This window comes from Pan troglodytes, chromosome 6 (genome assembly GCF_028858775.2).
Source record: "Pan troglodytes isolate AG18354 chromosome 6, NHGRI_mPanTro3-v2.0_pri, whole genome shotgun sequence".
Lineage (NCBI taxonomy): Eukaryota > Metazoa > Chordata > Mammalia > Primates > Hominidae > Pan > Pan troglodytes.
This window is the reverse complement of record NC_072404.2, coordinates 41,018,864-41,044,363: the sequence shown is the minus strand read 5'-3', so window position 1 is coordinate 41,044,363 and position 25,500 is coordinate 41,018,864. Positions and strand designations below refer to the sequence as shown.

Sequence of the window (25,500 nt, the reverse complement as noted above, 5' to 3'; positions counted from 1 at the left end):
TCACGTCTGTAATCCCAGCACTTTAGGAGGCCAAGACAGGTAGATCACAAGGTCAGAAGTTTGAGACCAGCCTGACCAACATGGTGAAACCCTGTCTCTACTAAAAAAAATACAAAAATTAGCTGGGCGTGCTGGCGCAAGCCTGTAATCCCAGCTACGCAGGAGGCTGAGGCAGGAGAATCCCTTGAACCCGGGAGGTGGAGTTTGCAGTGAGCCAAGATCGTGCCACTGCACTCCAGCCTGGGTGACAGAGCAAAACTCCATCTCAAAAACAAACAACAAACAAACAACAACAACAACAACAAAATCTAGATCAATGGATCAATGGTTCTCAAAAGAATCAGAGGAGAACTTATTTCACATGCGGATTCTCATCCCCCTGCAAAAATGATTCTAATTCAAGTGGGGGAATGATCAGAGAGGAGATCCTCTGAGGCATTTTATAACAGGATATTAGAAGAGTAAATGAAAAATCCTCCAAATGCGGTCCCTGGACCAATATCTCAACACCACCTGAGAACTTGTTGAAATGCAGAATCTCTGGACTGACCCAGACTTAGTCTACATTTTAACAAGATCCCCAGGTGCTTTGCATGTAAATTACAGTTTAAAAGAACCCTTCTAGAGTCAGAGTCAGCAAACATTTTCTGTAAAAGGCCAACTAGTAAATATTTAAATATTTCAGGCTTTGTAGGCCATGTGGTCTCTGTCACAGCTACTCAGCTTTGCCACTGTGTTGCCAAGGCAGGCAATACAACAGGAGTCTGCAAAGCATGGCCCATGCAGGCCAAGTCTGGCCACTCACCTGTTTTTGTGCAGGTTACTAGCCAAGAAATGTTGTTGCATTTTTAAATGGCTGAAAAAACATCAAAAGAAGACTAATACCTTGTAATATTTGAATGTTATATGAAATTTACATTTCTATGTGACAAATTAAATTTTATCAGAACACAGCTATATTCATTTGTTTACATATTGTCTATGGCTGCTTTTACATTACAAAGACAGAGGCGGACAATAGTGACAGAAATCATATGGCTTGCAAAACCTAAATATTTACTATCCGGCCCTTTAAAGAAAAGGTTTGCCAATCCCTCCCATAAAATTTTATTTTTGGACACTGATGTTTGAATTTTGTATAATTATTATATGTCACAAAATGTTAGTCTTCTTTGGATTCTTTTCCTAACCATTAGAAAATGTAAAAATCATTTTTAGCTCTTGAGCGATACAGAAACAGGCAACATCTGAAGCAACCCGTGTTCTGCAAAGGTTCATTTGAGAAATACAATCCAGGTTTCCTGAAAAGAAAAAAAAAATATTTTTATGCAAAGTTTCTCAATCTTGGATATGGTTGTCACATTCCAGAGCCTCAGATTCTTCTAAAACGAGTTTGACATTAGATTATCTCTTATTTATTTATTTATTGAGATGGAGTCTCGTTGAGTCACCCAAGCTGGAGTACAGTGGCATGGTCTCGGCTCACTGCAGCCTCTGCCTCCCAGGTTCAAGCGATTGTCCTGCCTCAGCCTCCTGAGTAGCTGGGATTACATGCACGCACCACCACACCTTGCTAATTTTTGTATTTTTAGTAGAGATGGGGTTTCACCATATTGGCCAGGCTGGTCTCAAACTCCAGGCCTCAGGTGATCCACCCACCTGGGCCTCCCACAGTGCTGGTATTACAGGTGTGAGCCACTGTGCACCCCCCACCCCGCCCCACCCCCCCACCCTTACTACATTATCTCTGAGATCCCTTTTCGGCACAGACATTTTCTCTTCCTACCACTTCCCCCACCTTGCTTTAATTCTCAGCCTCCTAATTTCTCTCCTGCTAGCAAAGGGCCATTTAAATTGTTCCGGAAAGAAATAAGGTTTGGAGGACAGAATCTGCTGTGACAAATCCTCACTGACTGCCATTTTTGGTCATTGTGGGGATTTGCATTGTGTCTGTTACTCCAGTCTTTTTTAAATTATGCTGGTGAATAAAGATATTCCTTCCTGCCTTTCCCACCTCCCTTGCACATGCTGGTGAACCACTATCGATGGTCTCCCCAAGGCCACTGTCCCTTCTCTTGTCAACAGTGATCTCATTTCTCCTAAATGAATTCACCCCTTGTCTGGTCTCAGTCCTATGGTTTTGGAGGACTTCCCCTGCCCCAGATTCTAGGTGCAGGCACTGATTTGATTTGATCCCAAATCAGGGTCAATAAGATGTAAAGATATATTTCTTGGACTCCTTTCTCTGCATGTGCTTCTGTGAGAGAGAAACTATTTTCTAATGGGTACAAACAAGGAGAAATATGGCCATGAGACCTGCTGAAGCCATCTTGTGACCCCAGAGAGAAGTCTGACTAAAAATAGCACCAACTCCAAGACGCCAGAGATGAGAAATAGAGAGGATTTCCTTTGATCCTTGGATCACATTTCACCTGAAGCTATTTTTAAACTAAGTGGATGGGCCAACAAATTTATTGTGTTATTCAAACCAGATTGAAAATAATTTCTCGCTATTCACAGTATAGAATCCTAATTGATGTACACATTATCTCAACTAACTCCTCTTCCTTAAAAGTTTTGTTTCAAATACTTACATTTTATCTGATCATATGTAAGTGTTGCCCCATTTTCTCCCCTCCAAAAGAGTGAATTCCCGGTGGAGTTCTGTCAAACTTAAAATACAAAGATGACTGTGGTGCAACCCAGATGAGAAGATGCTCCACCAGAAGTTAAATCCTTGAAGGCAGGCAAGGACAAGACTCCAAATTTTTTTCCCTGCTCAAGGCCAAATAAAACCATGGTGCGAAATTCAGTTTCAGTTCTCAGAGCAGTTTTTCCATCTTCACGATCATCACTAAAAAGCCCAATATGTGTGAGCCACCACACAGGAGAGGTATAGTTGCACAAATTAGGAAACCAGAGATAGAAAACGAGAGAGCTTTCTGCTTTTCCCAAGGAGTGTTCATGTAGAAGGGCTTATGTCAAGCATTAATTTGAAGTCAGGATTCAAAGACCTGACCAACCGTGTGGCTCTGGACTTGTTACTTCCTGACCTAGGCTTCAATTTGCAATTTCTTCATCCATAAGATGAGAGGTGGGGTGGATTTTACTGACCCTTCTGGTCTTTTCAAACATTCTGAAATGTCTTGGTCCTTGCTCTGTAGCAAGACAAGCTAAGGAGAGTCACCTCAACGGTGCCCTCTATGTAGAGTGTATATGGGGGCAGGGAGTGGGGTGTTGTTGGTAGCTTTTCTGCAGTCATTCATGCTCCTGCAGTATCCATTCTTGAGAGAAACAACAGACTTATCAGAACCAGAAGCCACCTTTTCGGGTTAAGGGTGTGATAAGAAATGATGAAAGTTACAAATTGCAATGTGGTATTTTCTGTGTCATCCCAAAAGCTTCTCAGCAGAGATGGGGAGTTCCTGTTTCTTTTTCTCTAGTCAAGTAAAAAACTAAATGTGGCCGATAGAAAGATTGTAGTGCCATAAGGAAGACTGAGAGTTCAGAAGCCTCTTTTTTTTTTTTTTTTTTGAGATGGAGTCTTGCTCTGTCACCTAGGCTGGAGTGCAGTGGCACAATCTTGGCTCACTGCAGCCCCCGCCTCCTGGGTTCAAGCAATTCTCCTGCCTCAGCCTCCTGAGTAGCTGGGGCTACAGGTGCTCACTACCATGCCGGGCTAATTTTTGTGTATTTTTAGTAGAGGTGGGGTTTCACCATATTGGTCAGGCTGGTCTTGAACCCCTGACCTCAGACGATCCGCCCACCTTAGCCTCCCAAAGTGCTGGGATTACAGGTGTGAGCCACCACGCCCGGCCAGAGTTCAGCAGCCTCTTAGGGGTGCTTGGTTAAAATGTAAATTCCCCCCACTCTTCACTTCAACTCCTAGGGCCCACAGTCCAGGGGCTCTGGGTGGAGCCAAGAAATACACACAATTCTTAGGTGCATTGGATTCAGATAGACCTTGAATCATGCATTGAAAAATCACTGTCCTAAGAAATGTATTTCTTCAGCATTTTAAGAATAAACAATAGTCATTTCTAATAAATTCTGTTCTAAATACTTACAAAAGTGTGGCTCATTGGATCATCCTTGCAAAGCAGACAGTATTTATTATAAAATAAAATTTATGAAATTTATTTGAAAATGAAACGATGTATATAAAATCCCCTCCTACAGGCTTTGATACACATTAGGTCTCACCAGATGTTAGTTATAGGATATATTTAACAGTTATACAACATAAGAAGTGACCCAAAGGTAAATGACAACAAGTCATGCTGATTAGCAAATGTACTCAGACCCCTACCAGGTATGGTAGCCTTCACCCCTAGGTGCCTCGTTAGATGCAGAGGAATGTTCTGAGGTTTTCTGTCTGTTTTCCTCCCAAGTAGTTGAGTTGCCATCAGTTTCAAAGTATTTTCAGGGTGCAGAAGAGTAGGGGCTAATAGAACTGGGGGGTGGGAACATAAGAACCTTGGGAGAAAGGCAGACATTAGTTTCAGTCTGTGCTCCACACATATTTGCTGTGTAATTTACAGTAAGTTACATGACATCTCTGTGCTTAATTTCTTTATCCGTAAAATGAGGAGCATCAGATGACATAATCCAGGTAAGTTGCTTAGGCTACTTCCTGACACATACAAGCTCTTATTATTATAAGTCACTTGCTTTACATGTCAGAAGGAGAGAGTCCATCCAAAAACAGGGCTAGGCTTTCAGGGACACTGGAGAGCTGGAGCCAGTCCTGGCTCAAGCTGAGCATGACAAGAATCCCCAGGCAGTTCATAGGGTTGGGCCCTGTGCCCAGCACATCCCACTTAACAACCATTCACAAACATTCACTACTTAGAAGGTCACTTTAATAATTAGCCCTGCTTTGCTAATTACACTTTACTGATTAGAAGCTATGCTGACAATACTGGAGTTGCTGTGAGTGCTTCTTTCTTTTTTTCCAGACATCTGAAAACAATAGTGACTGATTTTGATGCTGAGCTTTTATCTTTAAGTGGGGCATCAGTAGGGCATTGCACTGGAAATGCAAAGAGAAAAATGGGGACCAGAAGATGCTGTTATGAATCGCACCCCCTTTCCTCTAAGCCTAAACCTGGATGATCTCCCCTTCCTGACATAAATATCCTTTAGGATTAGGAGACAAGTTGCCTGCTTGTAGATCTTTTAAAAGTCTGATGTTGGCCTGGAGCAGTGGCTCATGCCTGTAATCCCAGCACTTTGGGAGGCTGAGGTGGGTGGATCACTTGAGGTCATGAGTTCGAGACCACCTGGCCAACTAGGTGAAACACCGTCTGTATTAAAAATACGAGAAATTAGGCGGGCGTGGTGGTGTGCGCCTGTAATCCCAGCTACAGGAGAATAGCTTGAACCCGGGAGGCAGAGGTGGTAGTGAGCCGACATTGTGCCACTGCACTCCAGCCTGGGCGACAAGGTGAGACACCATCTAAAAAAAAAAAAAAATCTGATGTTTGTGGTTTGCATAAACGTTTTGCTAATAACACACATGGAGAGCCCAATCTGTGCTCAGCATTCTACTGTTCTACTGGCACCGCTGTGAATCGTGCATGACGGTCCAATAAAGTTCTAGTGCTCATCCTTTGAAATGCCTTGCGCAAAGTCACATAGGTAGTGGATGCTGGGGGTGAAACTTGAACCCAGTCAGTTGCGGGGAAAACCAGCAAATCCTTAACCACTGGACCTCTTTGAAACATTTGACCGTGGTCTTTCTCTTCACTTCCTTTTTAATGAAAAAGGGGGACTTAAAAAAAAAGCAGATACAATTCTAGTGCGTTGGTAGTAATAACACCATTTAGCGCGCCAGGTCCCCGCATTACACTTCAGATGCCTCATCTTATTTAATGTCTACAACCTCGAGTTATGTATCTATCTGGACCAATTTTACAGATGAGGAAACCGAGATTCAGACAAATTCAGTGATTTGCTCCAATGGCACAGAAGTTGGTCAGGGTCAGATGGGAAGCTAGAAAATAAAATTCTAATAACTTGTCAGCCTGAGAGTGGCCGGGTAGAGAAGGCCGGAGCCGCCAGGCCTGCCTTTCTCATAGCTCCCCAGAAAAGCTGCAGCTGGCCGGGACCGGCGGTGGCCTCAGGACCCAGCCCCCAGCCTGCCCTGTGCTAATGGGGGTAAAGCTCGGCCGGCGCCATCCTGCAAGCCCTGTCTGATAATAGCTCTGATTAAATGGCGGGGCGGCCAAAGGAAGGCCCCCGCCGCCGCCAGCGACACCGTCACCGCGCCGACCAAGCAGGGACCTGCAGCGGCGGGGCCTCTAACTCGGCGTCTGTGTCCCGACCCCACTGCAGCGGCTGCAGCCCAGAGCACTGTCCTGGGTGAGAGGCTGGAGCGCCGCGGGCAGAGCAAAGGGTTTGGTTCTGCCTCCGCCACAGTCAACTGCTTGCAGGGACCCTGATAGCGTTGGCTTGGGAGGGGTCTTTAGAAGTCAGAATCCACTTCTGGATCCTGGCGTACCCCGCAGTAGTCTCCTGGGCTCTGGGCCGCCTTGGTCTCTCCAAGGTAGAGGTCTGGGACCGACGACAGCTGCTAAGGATGGAGTGGATAAGCGGGATAGAGAACCCACGGATCCCCGACCCCAGTGGCGAGAGCGCGCCTTGCAAGCCTTCGGGCTCGGGGTGTCGGCGTCTCTCCATTGCAGAGGAAAGTGCTTCCCGCCATCGCATCGACCTAACTGGAGCAGCCTGCACCGAGCGCTTGGCCAGCACCTGGCATCATAGAAGACGCGCTCCACATCCCGCCACCGAGCAATCCGCACAGCCTTTCGGAGAGCTCCGGGCCATGGTCACACCCTCCCTCTTCACAACTAGGGAAACTAAGGCTCCGAGCAGCCCAGATAGCCTAGGGTCACACGGCCCGCAGAGGACACAGCTGGCTTCGAACTCTGACAGTCTGCCTACAAAATTTGGGGTAACGCGGGAGGCCATGGGTGCTCCAGTAAGGGGCGCACTGACCTGAGCGCAGGCCAAGTGAAAGCACAGACCTGCACTGAGCGATGCGCGACCCCCCTCACCACCTTCTCCCCCGCCCCGCGGCAGTCTCTGTTGCACCAGAGGAACCTGCAGAATACTAGGTAATTATCTTCAGAAAAGAAAAAAGAACATTACAAAGGCCGCCCGGGCCCGTTGTCCACGTGCGGCAGGGAAAGACCTTTACTTGGCCCGCCTTCTTCTTCCCCTTTGCTCGCCTGGAGAGTGAAGGGCTGGACTTGCGGGTCACAGCTGCCTGTGTTCTTCTAAAGCCCAGAGTCACTATGGGCCGACAACAAAGAAATGCACATGTTTCTGGGTTCTGGGGCTGCTAATATTATTTACAAACTCACCAAGAAAATCCAGCCCTCTCCTCCGAACAGCTTCTTCTAGAACAGAAATCTGACCAAGTTAGTGCTAGAAACCGAGAATAAGATTAATTGAGGTTAAGATAGAAATGGAGGTGAAGATTGAGAAGTGAACAGGGTTGGGTCACATAGACCAGGGTCGCTTCCCGCTCCACCCTGATTTGAGCAAGTGAGTTCCTTAGCCTTCTGAGCTTCATTTTCTGCAATTTAAAAATGCACACAATAATGGTACCCGACTTATATTATTATCAGCATCATCATATATTTCATGGAAAGCCTCTAGTGCAGTGCGTGGCACATGCTAAGCGTGGCTCAATGCTCTCTGTAATGCACTGAAAAGCTGGCATCAGGGCTTGAAATGTACGCAGACACCCTCAAAGTTCATGAGTTAAAGAAGGAAAATCCAGCCCTGAGGCCTGTTGTGGGCCTCCAGCAGTTCTAGCCAGGGCATTCACAGAAAACAGCCCCACTGTCTGTGCATCTGCATAAAGCCGCTCTTCTACTTAGTGGCACACGGTTTTCTTCCCCCACTGCAGAGCTTCTGAGACCAACCTACAGACCCCAGAGAAGGGTGCTTCTCAAACTCCTTGAGTGCAGGGTTGACATTGTGGCTCTTGAACACACCTCCTTGATCAGATCGAATTTATATCATCCCTAAATCGAAAAGGAAGCTTTCCCCAGTTCCAGGGCTGGCAGACAGTAGTGTCTGTGAAGTCCTCTGCCCTTACACGGAGACATTGTTTCATTTAATCTTCACAACAAACTCTTTGATATAAGGACATATGACTATCAGCAAACATATTTGACAGATGTAAAAACAGAGGCAGCATAGCCTGGTGCTAGACCTCAACATCTTCCTCCACAACTTTTATTCAAGTTGTTTATTTCCATTAAGCCATTACACCCCTACAGTCTAAGAGTTCTTTAGCAAAAATGTTGAGGGAAATGTAATGTATGATTGCTATACGGACACTTTTTAAAATACATCTCCCAGCTAGGCTTTGAACACTTGAGGGGCATGGATTATATGCAAATTGTCCAACTCTGTCCCCACTCCCAACAAGCCAGTGCCTGATGAATGAATACCAACAAATGTGAATTTTTCCTTAAGTCTTCATCACAATTTGTACTTCTTGTATTTGTTTATATGTTTATTATCAGTGTTTCCTACCAGACTGTGAGTTGCACAATGCAGGAATTTTAGGGTCCAGATCACTACTCTATTCTACTCCCAGAGCCTAGCACAGTATCCAGCTCAGAGTAGGTGCTGTGTAATGCTGGATGACTGAACAAATCCTCTACATTCGTTATCTTTTATTACACGCATACATCTTTGTTTCCTTGCATACGACATGTTTCAAGTCGTCTGGAGCACGTCGACATTTGGGAATAGGCATCCAAGTGCTTACAGTATGAATTTTGCCACTGTTGGGAGTAAGATGAGGTTCAATCAACTGCTTCTGGAATGACTTACTGTGGGAGCTAGCAGCAGAGACCTTGCGGGGCTGCTTCCTGCCTGGGTCTTCCCCACCTTGAGCTCTCAAAACTCCTTACAAAAACAGCTGACTCTGGCTCCCGAAAAGCGAAGGTGAGAGGTGAGTGCAGGATGTGTGGGGATGCTCTAGCAGTCACCAGAGGGGACAGTGCACAGTTGCTGGTGGAAGGCTGGATCATTTTCCCAAGTGAAGCGATTCCAAAGAGAAACTCTCACTTAGTTTGAGTTTGTTTTTAAACACCGGAGGAACTGCGCTCAGGAAGAGCCCTCGGGCAGCCTGTTTGGCTGCAGCGTGCGCCATCCACGCAGGTCCCACGCGTCCGCCCGGGCAGGCCAGGGCACCCAGCCAACAAGACCTTCATCTCGAAGCAGGAAACGTGTCCCTTGTCCGCTTTTCTCCCCCTCTTGGGGTTCCAGGTTAATAGTCCCGTGCGCGATGCAACGGTAGGAACGACGCTTTCGAAGCCACAGATTTGCATTGGAAGCCCGGTTCTACTGCTTATGATCTGTGCAATTTCGATGAAATTCTTAACCTTCCTGACAGGCCCGGGACCGGGGTGAGAACCCACAATTTAGATGTCAACAAACTCAGTTGTCAAGAAAAATATATTTTAATGCAGTAATTCTAAAAGTCAAAATTCATACAAAAATCATGATATACAAAATAAATAGTATACGTCAGCAGCCGGGCCCTTGGGAAGGCGGCGATTGCCCAAGAGGAAGGTTGCAGAAGGAAGGTGGGAGCACGCGTGGAGGAGGAGAAGGAGGGGAAGGAGGAGAAAGGAGGGTGCAGGAGTGTGAGGAGAGTAGGCCTGGCTTCCAAGCCCACAGGATCAGAAGAGGTTTTTCTTTTCTTTTTTCTTTTGCAGTTCTTGATCACGCTGCGAGTTTTGCACACAATGTTAGCACGCTGATTCTTCCACTGCCGGGAGGAGGCCCGGGGCTCTGAGGGCCGGTCCCTGCGGTAGTAAGCTCGTGGGGGATGAACGGGGAGCGAGTGGCCGCGGGGAGGAGCGAGAGGGTCGCAGCCCCGAGGGCTGTCCTGTGAGCAGGCTGCGGGGCCTGGCGCGCGGGGACCCGGGGAAGACGCTACAAGGCCTGGAGGCGCCGCGCCTTGGGACCCGGAGGAGGCCCAGGGCGGACACGTGGGGTGGCCTGGGGTCCCGCGCCCACGTAGCGCGGCTGCTGAAACTACATGTGCCCTGGGCTGCCCGCCGCCCTGAGCCTGAGGCCAGGCGGGTCAACGTCGCAGCACCGCGGGCTTCTGCCAGAAGGACATTTCCCCTCACCTCCTGACCACATCGGCCTTGGAGATGGGCGCGAAGCGCCTTACGCCCACAAGACATCCCTTTATCGGCTCTATAGCTGGGCGAGACTGAGGTCTCGGACGGAACGCGCGCACTCACACCCCATCCAGGAACTTCAGTGACACTCAGGGGTGCTGGCTCTTTGCTTTGCCCTTCGAGCAAGACTTGGGCAAGGGCTCCTCGAGCTTTCTGGTGCGGAGGCTTCCTGGGTCGGCCCGAGGCCTGCAGGTTCCCGGCCACTTCTTGCAGCTTGGCTGCGAGGGAGCGCTTCTCCGGGACCACTTTGGCTCGATAAACTAAAACCCGCGGGGTGTTCGTCGGAAGGGTCCTGGGAGGCAAGGCTCAGACCCGCCCTCCCGCCTCGCGGTGAAATCCAAGGCCGCGCCGCGCGCTCCCCACGGGGCACGGAGCCGCGCGCTGCTCTCGGCGCGCCCCGGGAACGCGCCGCAGCGGCCTTGGAGGGGCTGCAGTTCCTCTTCTCACTGTGCTTGGGAAGTCTTTCCTTTTCCGTAAACCTAATTTAGGAATCCAAAGGCACCGAAGCCCGTTACTGTCGCTTTTAAAGTGTCTACCAGAAGGAGCTGGAGGGAGGCTGTGGACAGGAATCTCCGGCCATGTTCGGGAGTAGACAGATGCCCTTGTGCTGAGAAGCGGGTCTCCCTTCTCCCATTCTCTCCTGCCGCCAACGGTGGCTGCCAGGCTGTGCCCTCCGCTTGGCACCCTGCCCCGCCGTCTCGGCTCTGCTCTCGACCACGGCGCCTGCGGACGGTTGGTTAGACCTGCCGGGACCGGTCCCTGCAGCTCCCAGCTAAGGGAGCATTCGTTAGCATTCGTTAAGCGAGGGACCATTGTCCAAAAGCCGGAAACCGATTACTTCCTGGACAGTTTTGGGGGTCGACTGTCTTCTGAGTTCCGGGAGCTACAAATGAGAATTTGAAAGAGTGGTGTATATAAGGAGACATCTTCCAGTCTTCCATATAATCAAATTCCATATAAACAAACTCAGATGTATAACAAAATTTTACATTCTTAGGCGCCAAAGTTTAAACGGGATGTAAATAACAATCCATACCCTCCTGTGGCCCCAATGCTCTTTGTACATTCCAAAACTATCTACATTATATATGAGCACCCGAGAGACATGTTTCTCCGATCGCGAATTTGCAGTTCAAAATTAAATATGATTAAAATTCTGTATTATGCTTTACTTATGTTGGGTTTATTGTGAGTGTTAGGCTTTTTATACACATTAGGGCATTAATCCAAAGAGCTATCTTCCAGGTAGGAATGAACTATTGGCCCTATTCTAACGCAGATGAAGAAACTGAAGCTTTGAGAGGTTTAGTAACCTACACAAAGTCTCCGGGCTAATGCGTGTGTTAAAGTTAACATTCAGACTTCAGCAGCTTCCGCTGCCAGCAGTTAGCCTGAGAAGGGCCTAGAGAGATGTGTTAACGTGCTTGTTTTGTTCCAACCCCGGGTGGTTTTACCTGTTAACCTGCGCTATCAGTGGCGTTTTGAAGGGACCTCAGAACTCCCCACTCTCCGCTTTGGGAAGGCTTTGAATCATCCTTCGACAGCACCTCTCTGCCCAGAACCGGTTCCCCGTTTTTATGGCATCATATTGATTTGCAAAGGCAATAAATCTAGGAGGAGGGACAGTGTGCCCCCGATAATAATGTTGCAGCATATGTTTTACTGCCGAGGTTTCAACACCAACAAGATGCATAGCCTAGAGATCCCCAAACGGGTCACCCGGATTTGTTTAAAGTGGCCTTTTCAATACCTCTCGTTTGCCGCCTGCCTCCTAACGATCACTCATCTTTTCTTGTATAGTATTTTACCTGTAGTAGGATGCGCAGTCGGGGTTTCCTGCACACAAGAGACACAGAGCTGGGCTAAGGCCGCGTAGGCACTTGGAAAGGAGGAGGAAACAGATTTGTGGCAATTCAGTTTTCCCCTTGCTTCGTCAAATTTTCTGAAAATGTTCCTCTCATGATATTATTCAGATTCCAGTCAAAATCATTGAGGTAATTAAGAAAAGACACAGTTGTTTTCCTCTGTGTAGAAAAACAATCAAAAGGGTTTTTTTTATGAAGTATAATTTTGCGGCAAGTTTTTGAAAACTAAATTCAGCTAACAAGGTTTGCCACACCCTGTTGAAGCATATATCAAGGTCTAGACTAACCATAACATTCCCCGACCTTCCAAAATCCCCACTTCTTGAGGGAAATCTTTCTTTCTGGACAAATCCTAAGCATTTGATATAGGAAAGGAATCAGTGTGCGCCTTCCACTCAATACAAAGAAATGTCACTTACATTGAGAAGGTGTGTCTGGGGAGAGACAGGTTGGGGCGGGGGACTTTAATAACCAAAAAAGGGGTCCGGATTGGGTCTGGGTTGTCCAAAACCAGAAAAAAATTCAAGAATAGAAACGGATCCTCAGATGCATCCTGCGGTTTAATCTGAAAGCCCTCTGCTTGCCAGCCGTCGTTAACTCTACTCTGGCTCTTCAGCTAACAGCCCAGCCACAGCTGCAGGGCCAGGGGCTGATCAGGGTCGGGGCCCGGAGTGTGAGTCCTGCCCTTCCGTCTGCTTCTAGCCGCTGAGGTGGACTGGGGGGAGATGCGCGCTCTGCCACGTCGGGCCCTGTTTTTCTCTCTCAAACGCACATGGAGACCGGCTAGAAGACAGCGTAAATTCCTTCCAGCACCAAAGTCTATGGTTTTACGAATTTCCTCAAACATTTATAAATCGACACTTCGAACTTCGATAGTGATATGAGAATGCATTTTTTAGTCACCTTCATCCAGCACCTTGTTAAAAACTATTGACACACGATGACCAAGACAGGCTGAAATCACGACTCTTCCAGATGTCATCATTTTGTTCACACAAACGTTTTCGACAGCTATTTTAACTTGCCGTTTTCCCCCACAAATTTATTTCAGGAGTAGGGGGTGGTGCAGTGAAAAGTTGGAGTTTTAAAAATTATTATTATTATTTTAATTTTAAGACCCACGAAGAGGCTTCTAATAGCCAGACCGACTGGCTGGAAAAGAGAACAAATATTTACATGTACAGCTTGAGTGTGTATGTCAGCCTGAGTTTACACGGCTCCAAGCGAAGCGGATTACCCTGCGAATTCGGAGAATTTGAGTTATTCAGGCTGAGCAGGGCTAACAGGACGCCCTCCAACAAGGCCGTGGGAAGTCCTGGTCACAGCCGCCTTTGTAAAACCAGAGGGGTCTGTGTCCGCTTAGTCCGGGCGCTACCATAAGGTTCGCACTCTCCCACTACGCGTCGCGTGGTTACCGTAGAGCTCCGCGCCCTGACCTTCGCCTTCTCTTCGGCAGCCGTCCCATTTTCCAGGGTCCCTCTAGGGAAAATAGGAGCCCCAGGCTAGAGACGCACTGGTGAGGAGCAGAAGCCACGGTTCTGAGAGCAGCATCCTTTGCCAAATGCCCGCAGCTCCCGCTAAGCTTATCTTTTTCAGGGCTGCATTTGCTCAACCCCACTGTCAAAAGAGATCAAATTTGGGACCATCGAATGAGAGTCCCAGCCCTGGGATCTGCCCCGAGTATGGACCTGGCCAGTTGGCGCCGGCTCAGAGGCGCCGGATTCTACTGAGCGCTTCCCTACTTTCTTTTGGAACATTGAGCGCAGGTAAGAAAAAGAATGGAAAAAGCGAGAACTCCCGAGGCTTCCTCTGGTCTGGTCATAGCTTCCCCAACTGGGCCATGCCCGGATCTCGGGCGTTAGGCCGCGGTGATGTGTCCTCTCCCGACAGCGCGCACCGCCCTCCCGCCCCGGGCTGCGAGACCAGGTGGGGATGTCCATGGCTGCTGCGTCAGCCTAGTGGTGGCACCCTTTTCCCTGAACCTGTGCTGGGGTACCGTACAGCCGGGGCGACAGGCCACGCGGGCGCCGCACCCTGGGCGCGCCCTCCGCGCCCGGCCCGCGGCCCCGCCCCCGGCGGCGGAATCAGGAAGCGGTGACGTGAGACGGCGCTGACTGGCTGCGGGCCTCCGGGATCGCCGCCGCCAGCAAATTAAGGCGCAGGGCAGCGAGCGCCAGGGCTCACTGTCCGTAGTTCCGCGCCGCGCTCCCCACGCCAGCGTCTTAGCAGCCGCGCTCGGCTGGTGGCCACCTCAGCCTGGGACATCCCGGCTGTCCCCAGCCCCAGAGGGAGGAAGGACGCGGAGGGGATGCTCCAGGACCCCAGGACTTTGTGCAGTTGATGCTCGTTTCCGCCTTCGGGCTGTGCAGACTGTCGTCCTGCCGAGCGCCCCGGGGCGTGCGCACCCGCCGTAGCGCTCGGTGGGCCCTCTCCTCTCCGGCTGCCTTCGAAGTCTCTGCGGCTCTGGGGCTTTGCGGTGGGGGATAGAGGCCAGTGTGCAGCTCTGGAGTCGTTGGAGCTGACACTTCTGGAGTCCCTGGCCCCGCTGTGACTACTCTCGGAAACTTTGAGCTGTGTTTCGGGTCTTTGTCTCCCTTGGGGAATCTGGACGGCAGTTCGGACGACCCCGTCCTTGGCCAGGACCGCGTGCTGGGGACCATGGAGTTCACGGCGTCCCCCAAGCCCCAACTCTCCTCCCGGGCCAACGCCTTCTCCATTGCCGCGCTCATGTCGAGCGGCGGCTCTAAGGAGAAGGAGGCGACGGAGAACACAATCAAACCCCTGGGTAAGTTGGGCTACCTGGCTGTCCGCCGAGGACTGGGGATGCTGCGCATCCGTCTGTGCCCCTGGCTGCAGGCGGCTCGCAGCAACGTCTGATGCTCAAGCCATGAGCCATACATCGCGGGTGGGAGATCTTTTTCTTTTGGGTCCAAGTTTTCTTTGGAGGCTTCAGTCTGTTGAATGCTGTGAATGTGCATCTTATATCTGGGCCCGTCGGTCTCCTAAGTTGTCTAGAATCCATATATCAGATCAGACATATGGTGTGTGTGTATGTTTGTTGGGTTAAAAACATTCATGGAAAAATAATAATAAAACCCCTTTTAAGGCTCAACAGGATTTACTGTGCATGTAACACCTGCTTGTGCGTTTGAAACCAAGGAGACGCTAAAGGACTTCATAAGAAACCAGTTTAATTTTGGTTTTCCTCTGACTTGAATAGACAAAACAGAGCAAGCTCTTTGAAACCACTGTAAAGCAGAATAAGCCAGTTCTCCCTACACGAACCATTTTATTCACTGAAGCTCTAGACTTATCACCAAGGCATCATTTTATAACTGTCGTCATTTTCAGTTGAGGTTGGCAAAAACACTAACCAGTAACCATTTCTCAAATTCCTCTACTTTTAGTTATATTGTTTGTTTAACAACCTTTACCATTTATAGAAGACACTAGGCTAGGAGTAAAGGGAGAATAGGGATTGTGTTCTTCTTAACACTAGTGAATTACATGGAAAAGAACCACCCCAAGATACATATTTAAGAATCTCTTTACAACTGAGAGAAAAAGAAGTGTTCTCATCATTGCCTCGTGGATCCCCAGGAAATAATTGTTACACAGCCTGATCATCTGGTATCACTACAATGTGAAAATCAGATAGCAAACTTAATTTTTCTTTTTTAACCCTCCCCAATTTTTCCTTTCTTCTCTCTGTCCTTCCCAACACTTAACATATCACATCCAAAATAATGATAACATGAAAAAAAGGAAGTGTTAGAAATCAAAAATAAGGTGTTTGGGCTTAAAGATGAGAGAAGTAAAATTCCTGTAGCTACTTGAAACCAAGGAAAAAGAAACTAGTAGATCTGTAGAAAACAGAATGTCAAAAAAAAAAAAAAAATCTGTCCTCTAAGTTTTCACCCCTTTCCCCTGGTTCTTCCCACCCACCTCCCATCTAAATCTAAACCTGCCAAAGAATGGAGACAATCAATCAAACAAAATCCAATTGTTTAGAAAAATATAACTAACAATTTCAAAGTTATATTGTGCGACTTCTCAACATTATGCATTGCTGTTTAGGGGCCCCTGAATTCTTTGTAAACATCTCAGCTTGTTACATAGCAGGAAAAGAGGATTCCCGACAGAAGTGTAGACAGCAAATTGGGAAACATGCCAGCCCCAGCTGCACTGTCATTTCAACATTGCTTCCTTCTCTCTTTATTTTTCTGAGAAAAGCCACCTTATATCGAAATTTCTAAATCTTGAACTTTAAAGCCATGCCCAGCTCACAACTCCAACCCTACCCCCATGCCCACACACACATATAGGCACTAGTATAAAATGCATGTCCCTCTCCTGGCTTTTGAGATGGGCTCTGAAAGAACTAGCAGGCGTTCTTGTCCCTTACACTGGCCAGTTCAACAGAGGTGACTGCAAGCCAAGGACTCTATCAAGAGAAACACCTAAAAGTTCTGTTAAGAGAGAATGTGGGACTTTTGTTGAAGCAAACTATAGAGTGGGGAGGGGGATTCCAGTGTGTCCCAGGATTGCCCTTTTAAACATACAAAGTCTATTTAAAAGAACAGCTTCAGTCTGCTGAAGCATTTCTATTTCATTTTCTTCCTCTCCTGCTTCCCATCCTGATGCATTGGTCAGTCTGGGGCTTAGGGAGTTTGCCTCTTTCAGTTGTCAGAAAAAAAAGTCATTAACACTACTTCTTAATTCCCTCCGAAGACATTATGTGAATGCGTTTCTGAAAATATTAGTAGAAAATAAGATTTTGTTATGGTATGGTTTCCTTTCGTTAATCTGAAAAAAATCAGGATGGCAGTTAATTTGATTATTCTTAAGTTAAAACATTTTCATGGGTTGGATTATCATTGCATGAGAAGTAAAAGTAAAACCACTCTGTTTCCTGTTTTCTTCATGTACGGATGTGTAGGAAATAAAACACCTTATGATCTGTGCGTGTCCCATATGCCCACACACATCATGTACATGTACATACATACGTTTAGAACTGGCTTTGATTTCTTGAGGGCACTTAAGAGATCAACTTCACATTGCAAATTCAAGTAGTTTCTTTTTTAAGGGATGGAAGATAATTGGGACAATTACAGAAGTCTCCCTGTATTCCATCAAAGTGACTGGTGTAGTCCGAGGCCCTTATCAGCTGTGGGGGAGAATGTTTGGTTCATAGGCAGCAGTATTCCAACCTGGTGGTGGATGGCAGAGCATTCTTCTCACTTTAATACACTGCTGGTCTGGATTTGAGGTTGTTGTCCTCACTTCTAGGACCTTTTTGGGAGAAATAAAAATTTTATACCTCACCCCTCAAGTAATTGTTCTAAGCCTCTTCTGAAAATGGCCCACAGAACCTGCTCCTGTGATTTAGCAAGCTGTATGCTAGCATCTTTCGTAAGATCTCGGGCTGGGAAGAATATTATAAAAATGTTCTAACTCTCGTCATAAAGCCTAGAAAACTGAAAGTCAGGCACAGAGGTGAAGTGACTGATTTTTGTAAACCACATTCCCCATTTTTCTTTTACCCTCCTATCCTCCTTTCCTTTTCTCTTATGGAGAGAGGGCTCCAGGAAGGAAGGAAAGTTCCTCTCCAGGTGAGGAAGGTGCTGATCTCTTCGCTCCCTTTGTCTCCGTGGAGAAAAATTTCTCCTGGTTGTCAAAGAGGCAGGACTGGCATCAGTTCCAAGAGCTACGAAGTCTAGAATTTGGGAGGGGTGACAATAGGAATATTTGCTTTTCATCCCTCATGATCATCACCCTTCCCTTCTTCCACTCTTACATTTTTATTTCCCAAAGTGGGCTGCAGTACTGATGGTGAAAAGCAGTCATTCTAGAACTCACTAGCTTGGTCAGGAAACACTGGGCATGCTACTCCGTGGGAATCCCAGGTAATTTTATACAGTGATGATGGGTCATCCCTACAGCCTTGCCTGGAGTTTCTGAGCTTAACTTTTCCTGAGTCAAATCCAAGTGACCATTTTGGTTATGCTGTTCTTTCCAGATCTTTCCTTGTTGAACAGTGTCAGCTGTCATTCACAATTCTCTTTACTTCCAGAGCAATTTGTGGAGAAGTCGTCCTGTGCCCAGCCCCTGGGTGAGCTGACCAGCCTGGATGCTCATGGGGAATTTGGTGGAGGCAGTGGCAGCAGCCCGTCCTCCTCCTCTCTGTGCACTGAGCCACTGATCCCCACCACCCCCATCATCCCCAGTGAGGAAATGGCCAAAATTGCCTGCAGCCTGGAGACCAAGGAGCTTTGGGACAAATTCCATGAGCTGGGCACCGAGATGATCATCACCAAGTCGGGCAGGTAGTTGGGACTTGGGGGTTGGGGGTTGGGGGTTGGGGGTGGAGAGTCAGGACACTCCCTGGGTAGTTGAGGGTGCTTCCAGGAACTAGATGAGAGCTGGCTGGTCATGGAGCAGAGAGACAGCTTGGCTCCAGGGCAGCTTCTTTCCACCAGCTTGCATTAGGAGCTACAGGATGTCTAGTCATTTGCGTTCTCAGGATTTGGTCATGGGAAGCCCCACCCTGGCTTTGTTGAGAAGGGCACAGGGACCAGGGAGACACACTAACCCCGAAGGGTGTGGTCTGCTTTCCCTGGAGCTGGAGAAGGTTTGGCGGGTGGAGGGTCGGGATCTGGAAGGAGGAGGAATTTGTGCCTGGGTGCCTGGTGAGCTGCTGGGTGCTTCTAGATAGGTGAGTAGCTTCCCTTTTATCAGCCTCAATTTGCAAAAGCTGCCAGCTCCCATTAAAAACTAAAATTAAAACCTGGGCGGAAGAATGAAATTTGAAACGATAAAATTCCCTGTAGGAAAGAGCACTGCTCGGGGCCTCTTGGCGCCAGAGCCGGGCGGGCTTTGGCCAGGCAGGAAGCTGCAGGGCTGCAGGGAGGTTGGGATGGGGCAGAGGCCGGTAAAACTTGGTGGCTCTAGCTCTTGGGACTGCAGAAAATACCTGCAGGGTATCTGAGAAATCCTTCCCAGAAACCTCTGCTTTTGGCTTTTATTTTGCAAGAGCAGAGTTTTCTGGCTGGGATGCGGGTGAGTTGTGTGACTGGGTCAGCTCCAGGGACTTCGGGTCCTGGGACACTTAATGTGCTTGATCGTTAAAACGCATGGGGTTTTCCCTAATCACAGACCTTCTGGAGTTAACACATACCCCCACCCCCACCCCCACCTTTTCACCTAGCAATTAACACTTGCTCAAAGGTGACACTTAAAATTATCTAGGCTTGGAAGAAAACCCTGTCTCTGTATTCACTTCTCTGAGGCTTTAAACAAAACAAAAGAGGGGTTTGTGGACCGGATAGAGAGGGGAGTCAGACCCTTTCCCTCCTTCCCTCCCTCCCTTCCTCTCTTCCTAATTCAGGTCAGTTTATTAGGCAGCATAAGCAGGGCCCATTCTCTCTCTCTCTCTCTGTCAGGAGGATGTTTCCAACCATCCGGGTGTCCTTTTCGGGGGTGGATCCTGAGGCCAAGTACATAGTCCTGATGGACATCGTCCCTGTGGACAACAAGAGGTACCGCTACGCCTACCACCGGTCCTCCTGGCTGGTGGCTGGCAAGGCCGACCCGCCGTTGCCAGCCAGGTTCGTGCCTCCGGATTTTTCACTGAGAAAACTGTTAGTGCATCTGTCAGAATGTTTCTGGCTTGTGTGAATTTTAAGCAAGTGTATTTTTAAAGCAGCGGGCTCTGGCAAGAGAGCATTCCAAGCCTGGACACTCCAGGATTGACTACACAAAATATGGGCTAGGCTCTGAGAAAGGTAGTTTGTGCATAGAGAAAACACTGTCTTTAAGTTTATGTTTCGTTAGGCAGTAATTCATTTCAAAGTTTTTCTTAAATTTCAATTTGAGTATTCATTAGAAATGTGGACCCATTTTGTATAAATATAAATATAGACATCCTCTCTAATTGCTGCTTAAAACCAGAGTGAATAAACCTACTGATGAAATGGTTGTCCTAAAATCCTTTTTAGAAGAGTGTATTTTAGTAAAATCGTTGCTTACAGTAAGTATTTGTTAATCATATGGTTATAACTGCATTTAATAAACAACATTTAGGTAAAATTCAGTTGTTTTTGACCAATAAAGGTTCAGAGATTTTTAAGTAAAAAAATAAAGCCAAGTCTTATTTTCTCCCTTTATAATTTTAGTGGATGAATGTAATTCAATAACTGGTTCTTTTACATGAAACATTCCTCAGTTAACATATTAGGGATCATGCATATTTACTCTTGTGAAATTCATTGCTAATAATACAGTTTTTCCAGGAGTACCATCCTTAAAAAAGCACATGCAAACCTTTACTGTTATTATTTTAACTAAATGAGAGTTCTAACAGGAAAACATATACTTGCTTATATGAAGAATAATAGATGAAGTTACAGGAATGTAACTGCCTACTATAATACAAAACAAAACATATTGGCTGACTTTATGTTTGGGATTTTAAAACCCAGCCTCATAGCTTTTCTTTAATGACTAATTTTTGTTGTTTATGTTTAATGACTAATTTTTTGTGTTTGATTGAAAGTTTGTATCAGAGCTAAGAATTTATTTAAATGTACAGATTTGGGAACTGTTAAGTTACGGCTGGTACTTTGTGTCTAGTCTGGAGTCATAGTCAAGGCAGAGAATCAACAGACAATTACACATATGGTTCAGATAGAATATTCAGCTTAATTAGTAGTTTATTATATTATTGAGTTTATCGTATGCTAAGTGCACTAGAAAAGAGATTAAAAGCAATCTCTCAGAGTTTTCCATTCTCGGAAGAGACCAGAAAGGGCGTCTTCCCAGCCCTTTCAAATCAGTATATTAAATAACAGTCGAGACTAAGAAAATCTAAAAAACAATTGCTATTAGTTTTTTTTTAGTTGAGCAAGATTCACCAGTTTATAATAGATATTAAAATTAATAAAATTAATGTTCTCTTCTATTTACTGTTAAATAGTTTACTATTATTCTTTAGCTACCTTCCAAACTTTTCAATACCGTTTTAAACCTGAGAGAGTATTTTGGCAGATTCCTAACCATTTTCTACAAGCAAACCCTCTTTTTTTTTTTTTTTTTTTTTGCCCTCCAGTCTTTCCTCTAAGAAGTTAATCACTCTTATTAAACATACATTTTCTTCCTATCTGAAGGTATGAGGAGCTGATGCAGGCCAGCAGGACTTTGGAAATATGACATGCCTTGTTTATGTTACTAATCTGTTCTGGTTGGAGAAGAAAAGTGTGTACCAATACACTATCTTAACTGAAGCATGTTTAAGCTATTGCTGGAATTTTAAGTCTCTGGGGGACGTGAGAGGAGGGGCTTCCTGTATATTTTTTCATTAATCCTAGTTCAGCTTTTTTAGATTGATATTAAATAAAAATGTTTAGCTTATTATGGGATAAAAAGTAGATAATTTAGCAACTATTCTTTATTATTATTAAAATAAATAGTTTGCTACTTATCTGTCTCCATAAGAGAAAAACGAAGAACTTGGGAGATGATAATTTTTGTACTGATGGCAAAAATTTCCCATGGTTTTAGGACTTTGAAGCATTTTAGTTCAGGCTGAAGTTCATTGGTCAGTCATTCCTAATCGGAAGAAATAATGCTTGACAGTATCACTTGATTGTAATAATAAGCAAGATATTACTTATGATCTAAAATAATGTTACCTTTTCATATAGGACATCTCCTTTTCTTTAAAGTACATAATATTTAATTACATTAATATTTTACTAATAGCCATTACATGTGGTGAATGTGATCCTTAGAGAGGGAACATTTCATCAACTTTAGGACTTTAAATAATTTTGGACTTTTTTTAGAGGGAGGAATGTGGTTCTGATCAGTAAAACAATTGCACCTATAAAGCTACAGTCTTGGAAGGATGGTACTTGAAAAGTGGTTGTGTTATCAAAGAATAATTGAAAGGCAACTGTGAGCAATCCTCCTAAAAACAGTGGAATTAACAGGCAGACAAATGCCTGAAGCCTTTACAGTTTCTCTGTAGGTCTGGTAAGAGTCTTTGGTGCTGTCAACCTTTTTTGTGCATTGCTCCTGGTGGGCTTTGTAAGTTTCAGCATTTGTACAGAATTCTTCTATTCTTAGTCCTCTGTGTGACAAACCATGGAACAGATTTCTTGTTCTTTACATGAATAATGCAAGAAAAATTCTATGACTTCTTATCCCTTGCTTTTGCCCTAGTAAAAATATTTATGTTTAATTGTAGTTATAAGGATCCTATATAAAATTTAGGTGTAAATAACCTTTTACGTGGATAAAGGAATTTGTCCTATTAAATCAAGGATTTTGCTTCCCCTTCATTAGTTCTGTAGTCTCTCTCTGACTTCAGAAAGACTTAAGTCAAGAAGATACCAGGATGGGGACTTACAAAGAGCTGCATTTAAGGCGTTGTCACAGGTAGAAAAAGTGACCTGCATTTAACTGTGAGTGCGTAAAAGATGTGAGAGCTTTTTTTTGGCTTACACTGTTTACAGATAAATAAATTGAATAATGTGAAGTGTGTCTAGCTTGTTTTAACTCTCATTTAGTGAGCACATAAACAGATAATGATGAAAGCAGTAGTGTTTAATGTAACAGGAAGAACAGAATCCTAGCTGATCGGTGGGCTACTGGGAGTTCTCCATGTCCCTATATTAAAATTGCTCCATCTTATATTTACAAAGAACACAAACTTTAAACCTTTAAGTTTAAATAAATGGATTCTCTAAAATTATTTTCTCTTTTAAATTATTTATGTTTTCACTGTTATTTAAGAGATGTTTATAATAGGAACTCATGCGATTATTGTAAGCTAGTTTTTCTTTTGAAAGCACCTTCAACAAGAAGATTTTGCGTTTGATCGAAGCAGACCAGTAGTTAACTAGATAGATGAAAACACACACACACACACACACACACACACCCCCCTTTAAACAATGCCTTGCTCAGCTTTTAATAGAAAATTTGTTAAGTATTATCTCATTTAGATAATTGGTACATGAAGAAATAATTAGACATTTTACAGTTGTTTTGAAATTGCAATAGTAATAAAGTATATGGGGCAATAAAATTTCCCACTTATATATGGTTTATGTGTTCCCTTAGAATTAGAACGTTTTATAACCTACAGAGACAGACTTTTTAAAGAAGTCTCAATAACGTTTTCTCCTAATTTTCTTAGGCTCTATGTGCATCCAGATTCTCCTTTTACTGGTGAGCAACTACTCAAACAGATGGTGTCTTTTGAAAAGGTGAAACTCACCAACAATGAACTGGATCAACATGGCCATGTAAGTACCATGCCTTGGAATGTGCAGGTTCCCTGAGATAGAATGGACAAGTCGCACAAAACTGTCTCTCTCTGAGTCCCTTCCTGCCTTCCCTACCCCCTTCCCACCTTCTATCTCTGAGTCATTTTATGGGAACATTTATGTGTTCTTCAGGGGACCTTGACTGATTTTGTAATAGGTCATTTACGGGAATGCTGTGTGCCATTTCTATGCAAGAAGGTCAGGGATCTTCTGTTCCATGGAATTCCTAAGGCTTCTGAAATTGCTGTACCACCCGAGCCAACTAAACTAAGGGAATATACATTTTTGGAGGCTGCTACAGCCTGTTGTTGGGTTAAGCATCTAATTTCTGTCAGCAGCATAGCAGATAATAAAACCTAGAGAGAATAGGGCTAGGACCTCTGATGGGGGTTTCCCAAAGTGTAGTCTATAGAACATATGTATGTGAGATGAAATAACAAAAGGATTTTATGTCCAAATCAGTTTGGGAAAGTGCTGTTTACTCATTATGTAACCATTTCTTTTTTTTTGGAGAGTTTCATGAATATTAAAGCATAAAGAAGCCCTGTAATTAAAAACAAAACAATTTGATTTTGTGTCAGTATAAAGTTTATGAAAATGTGGAAAAAAGAAAAATTAACTCTGTGTTCTTATCAGTAGTTTAATAGAACAAATAGTCAATGATGCAGGTCCTTACATATTTGATAAAATGCCTTTTTAAGGCATTGCTGGGATGTTACTTCATGCTGTTAAATAAAGATACACATAAAAATTCTGTCTTAGATTTTATGCTAAGAAAACTTTAGATAGACTTCCATAATTTTTTTCTTCTTTTAATAATTTTTAATTGATACATAATAATTGTACATATTTATGGGGTACATGTGGTATTTGGATACATATATACAATGTGTAAGGATCAAATCTGTGCAATTTAGAGGAAGTGTTTGAAGACCTTTCTCAACAAAGATGGTCGTAAGTAGATAATCAGAAAGTTCTAGGTTTGGTTTCATATGGTTGGATTAAACCTGGAACCAAATAAATCACTTTAGGCGCTAGCACTACAGGAGACTGTGTTTATTACAACCAAGTCAGGGTAGCCACTTAACTCACGACTCTACTGGTGGTGCTGTTGGGATATTGGAAGTAGCTTAATATGCTTCTGTTTTTTTGTGTATTGAAAAAGAAAGATAGTTGATCTTTAAGGTTATTGGCATAATTTTCTTTTCTTTTTTTTTTAACATGCTTCCACTGATAAGTTTTTTTTCAGGTTAGAATTTATGAAGTATGGAGTGATTTTTTTGTAGGTCAGTGATCATTCTTAATGTCATTTATATTAAAATTTCTTGAACTTTAATGGAAATTTTTACAGGGAAAAATGGAATTCTTTTATGATTCTAGAATTTTCTATATGTGAAGCTTTTAGAGGAATTATTTGAGTCTTTCCAAAAAGACTTCAGAGTCATTTTGAGATCCGTTGTCCATAATTGAAATGCTTTTCTTTTAGCATCAGCTTCGTTGGGTAGTAATAGCTCTAAACCAGATTTCAGAAGCTCTAGGGTCTAGCCTGATTATACCAAGATTATACCTTAAAAAACTGGTTAGTCTTAGATGGTTGCTTATATGCATTTTAGCTTTAAAACTTTTATACTGGCCAGGCACGGTGACTCACACCTGCAATCCAGCACTTTGAGAGGCTGACCTGGGAAGATTGCTTGATCTGAGGAGTTTGAAACCAGCCAGAGCAACGTAGAGAGACTCCATCTCTATGAAAACAAAACAAAACAAAAAATTAGCTGGATGTGGTGGCCTGCACTTGTAGTCCCAGCCACTTGGGTGGCTGAGGTGGGAGGATCACTTGAGCCTGGGAGGTCGAGGCTGCAGTGAGTTGTGGTTGTGCCACTGCAATTCAGCCTGGGTGACAGAGCAAGACCCTATCTCAAAAAAAAATTATATTTAATATAACCCTTTGTCACCAGAATTAGTGTGTTCTGAAACCTATTAATACAAGGAAAGATTTTTAGATCTTGTGTTGTTAAGCTAGCTTCTTTGAATAGGTTCTGAAGAAGCCTCTCTTATAGATGCAGTTTTAGTTTCAGAAAA

The 25,500-nt window shown here is 44.9% G+C and overlaps 1 protein-coding gene across 1 annotated transcript in view; it reads left to right on the top strand.

The window, feature by feature from the left end:
* Window positions 1-14,184: 14,184 nt before the first annotated feature.
* The window catches only part of TBX20 (T-box transcription factor 20), a 56,962-nt gene continuing 45,646 nt past the window's right edge, over window positions 14,185-25,500 (top strand). The window contains exons 1-4 of the mRNA XM_522453.7: window positions 14,185-14,870; window positions 18,162-18,414; window positions 19,531-19,695; window positions 23,289-23,397. Of these exons, the coding sequence (XP_522453.3) occupies window positions 14,744-14,870; window positions 18,162-18,414; window positions 19,531-19,695; window positions 23,289-23,397 (654 nt within the window). The 5' untranslated portion in view covers window positions 14,185-14,743. The remainder of the gene's footprint in view (window positions 14,871-18,161; window positions 18,415-19,530; window positions 19,696-23,288; window positions 23,398-25,500) is intronic.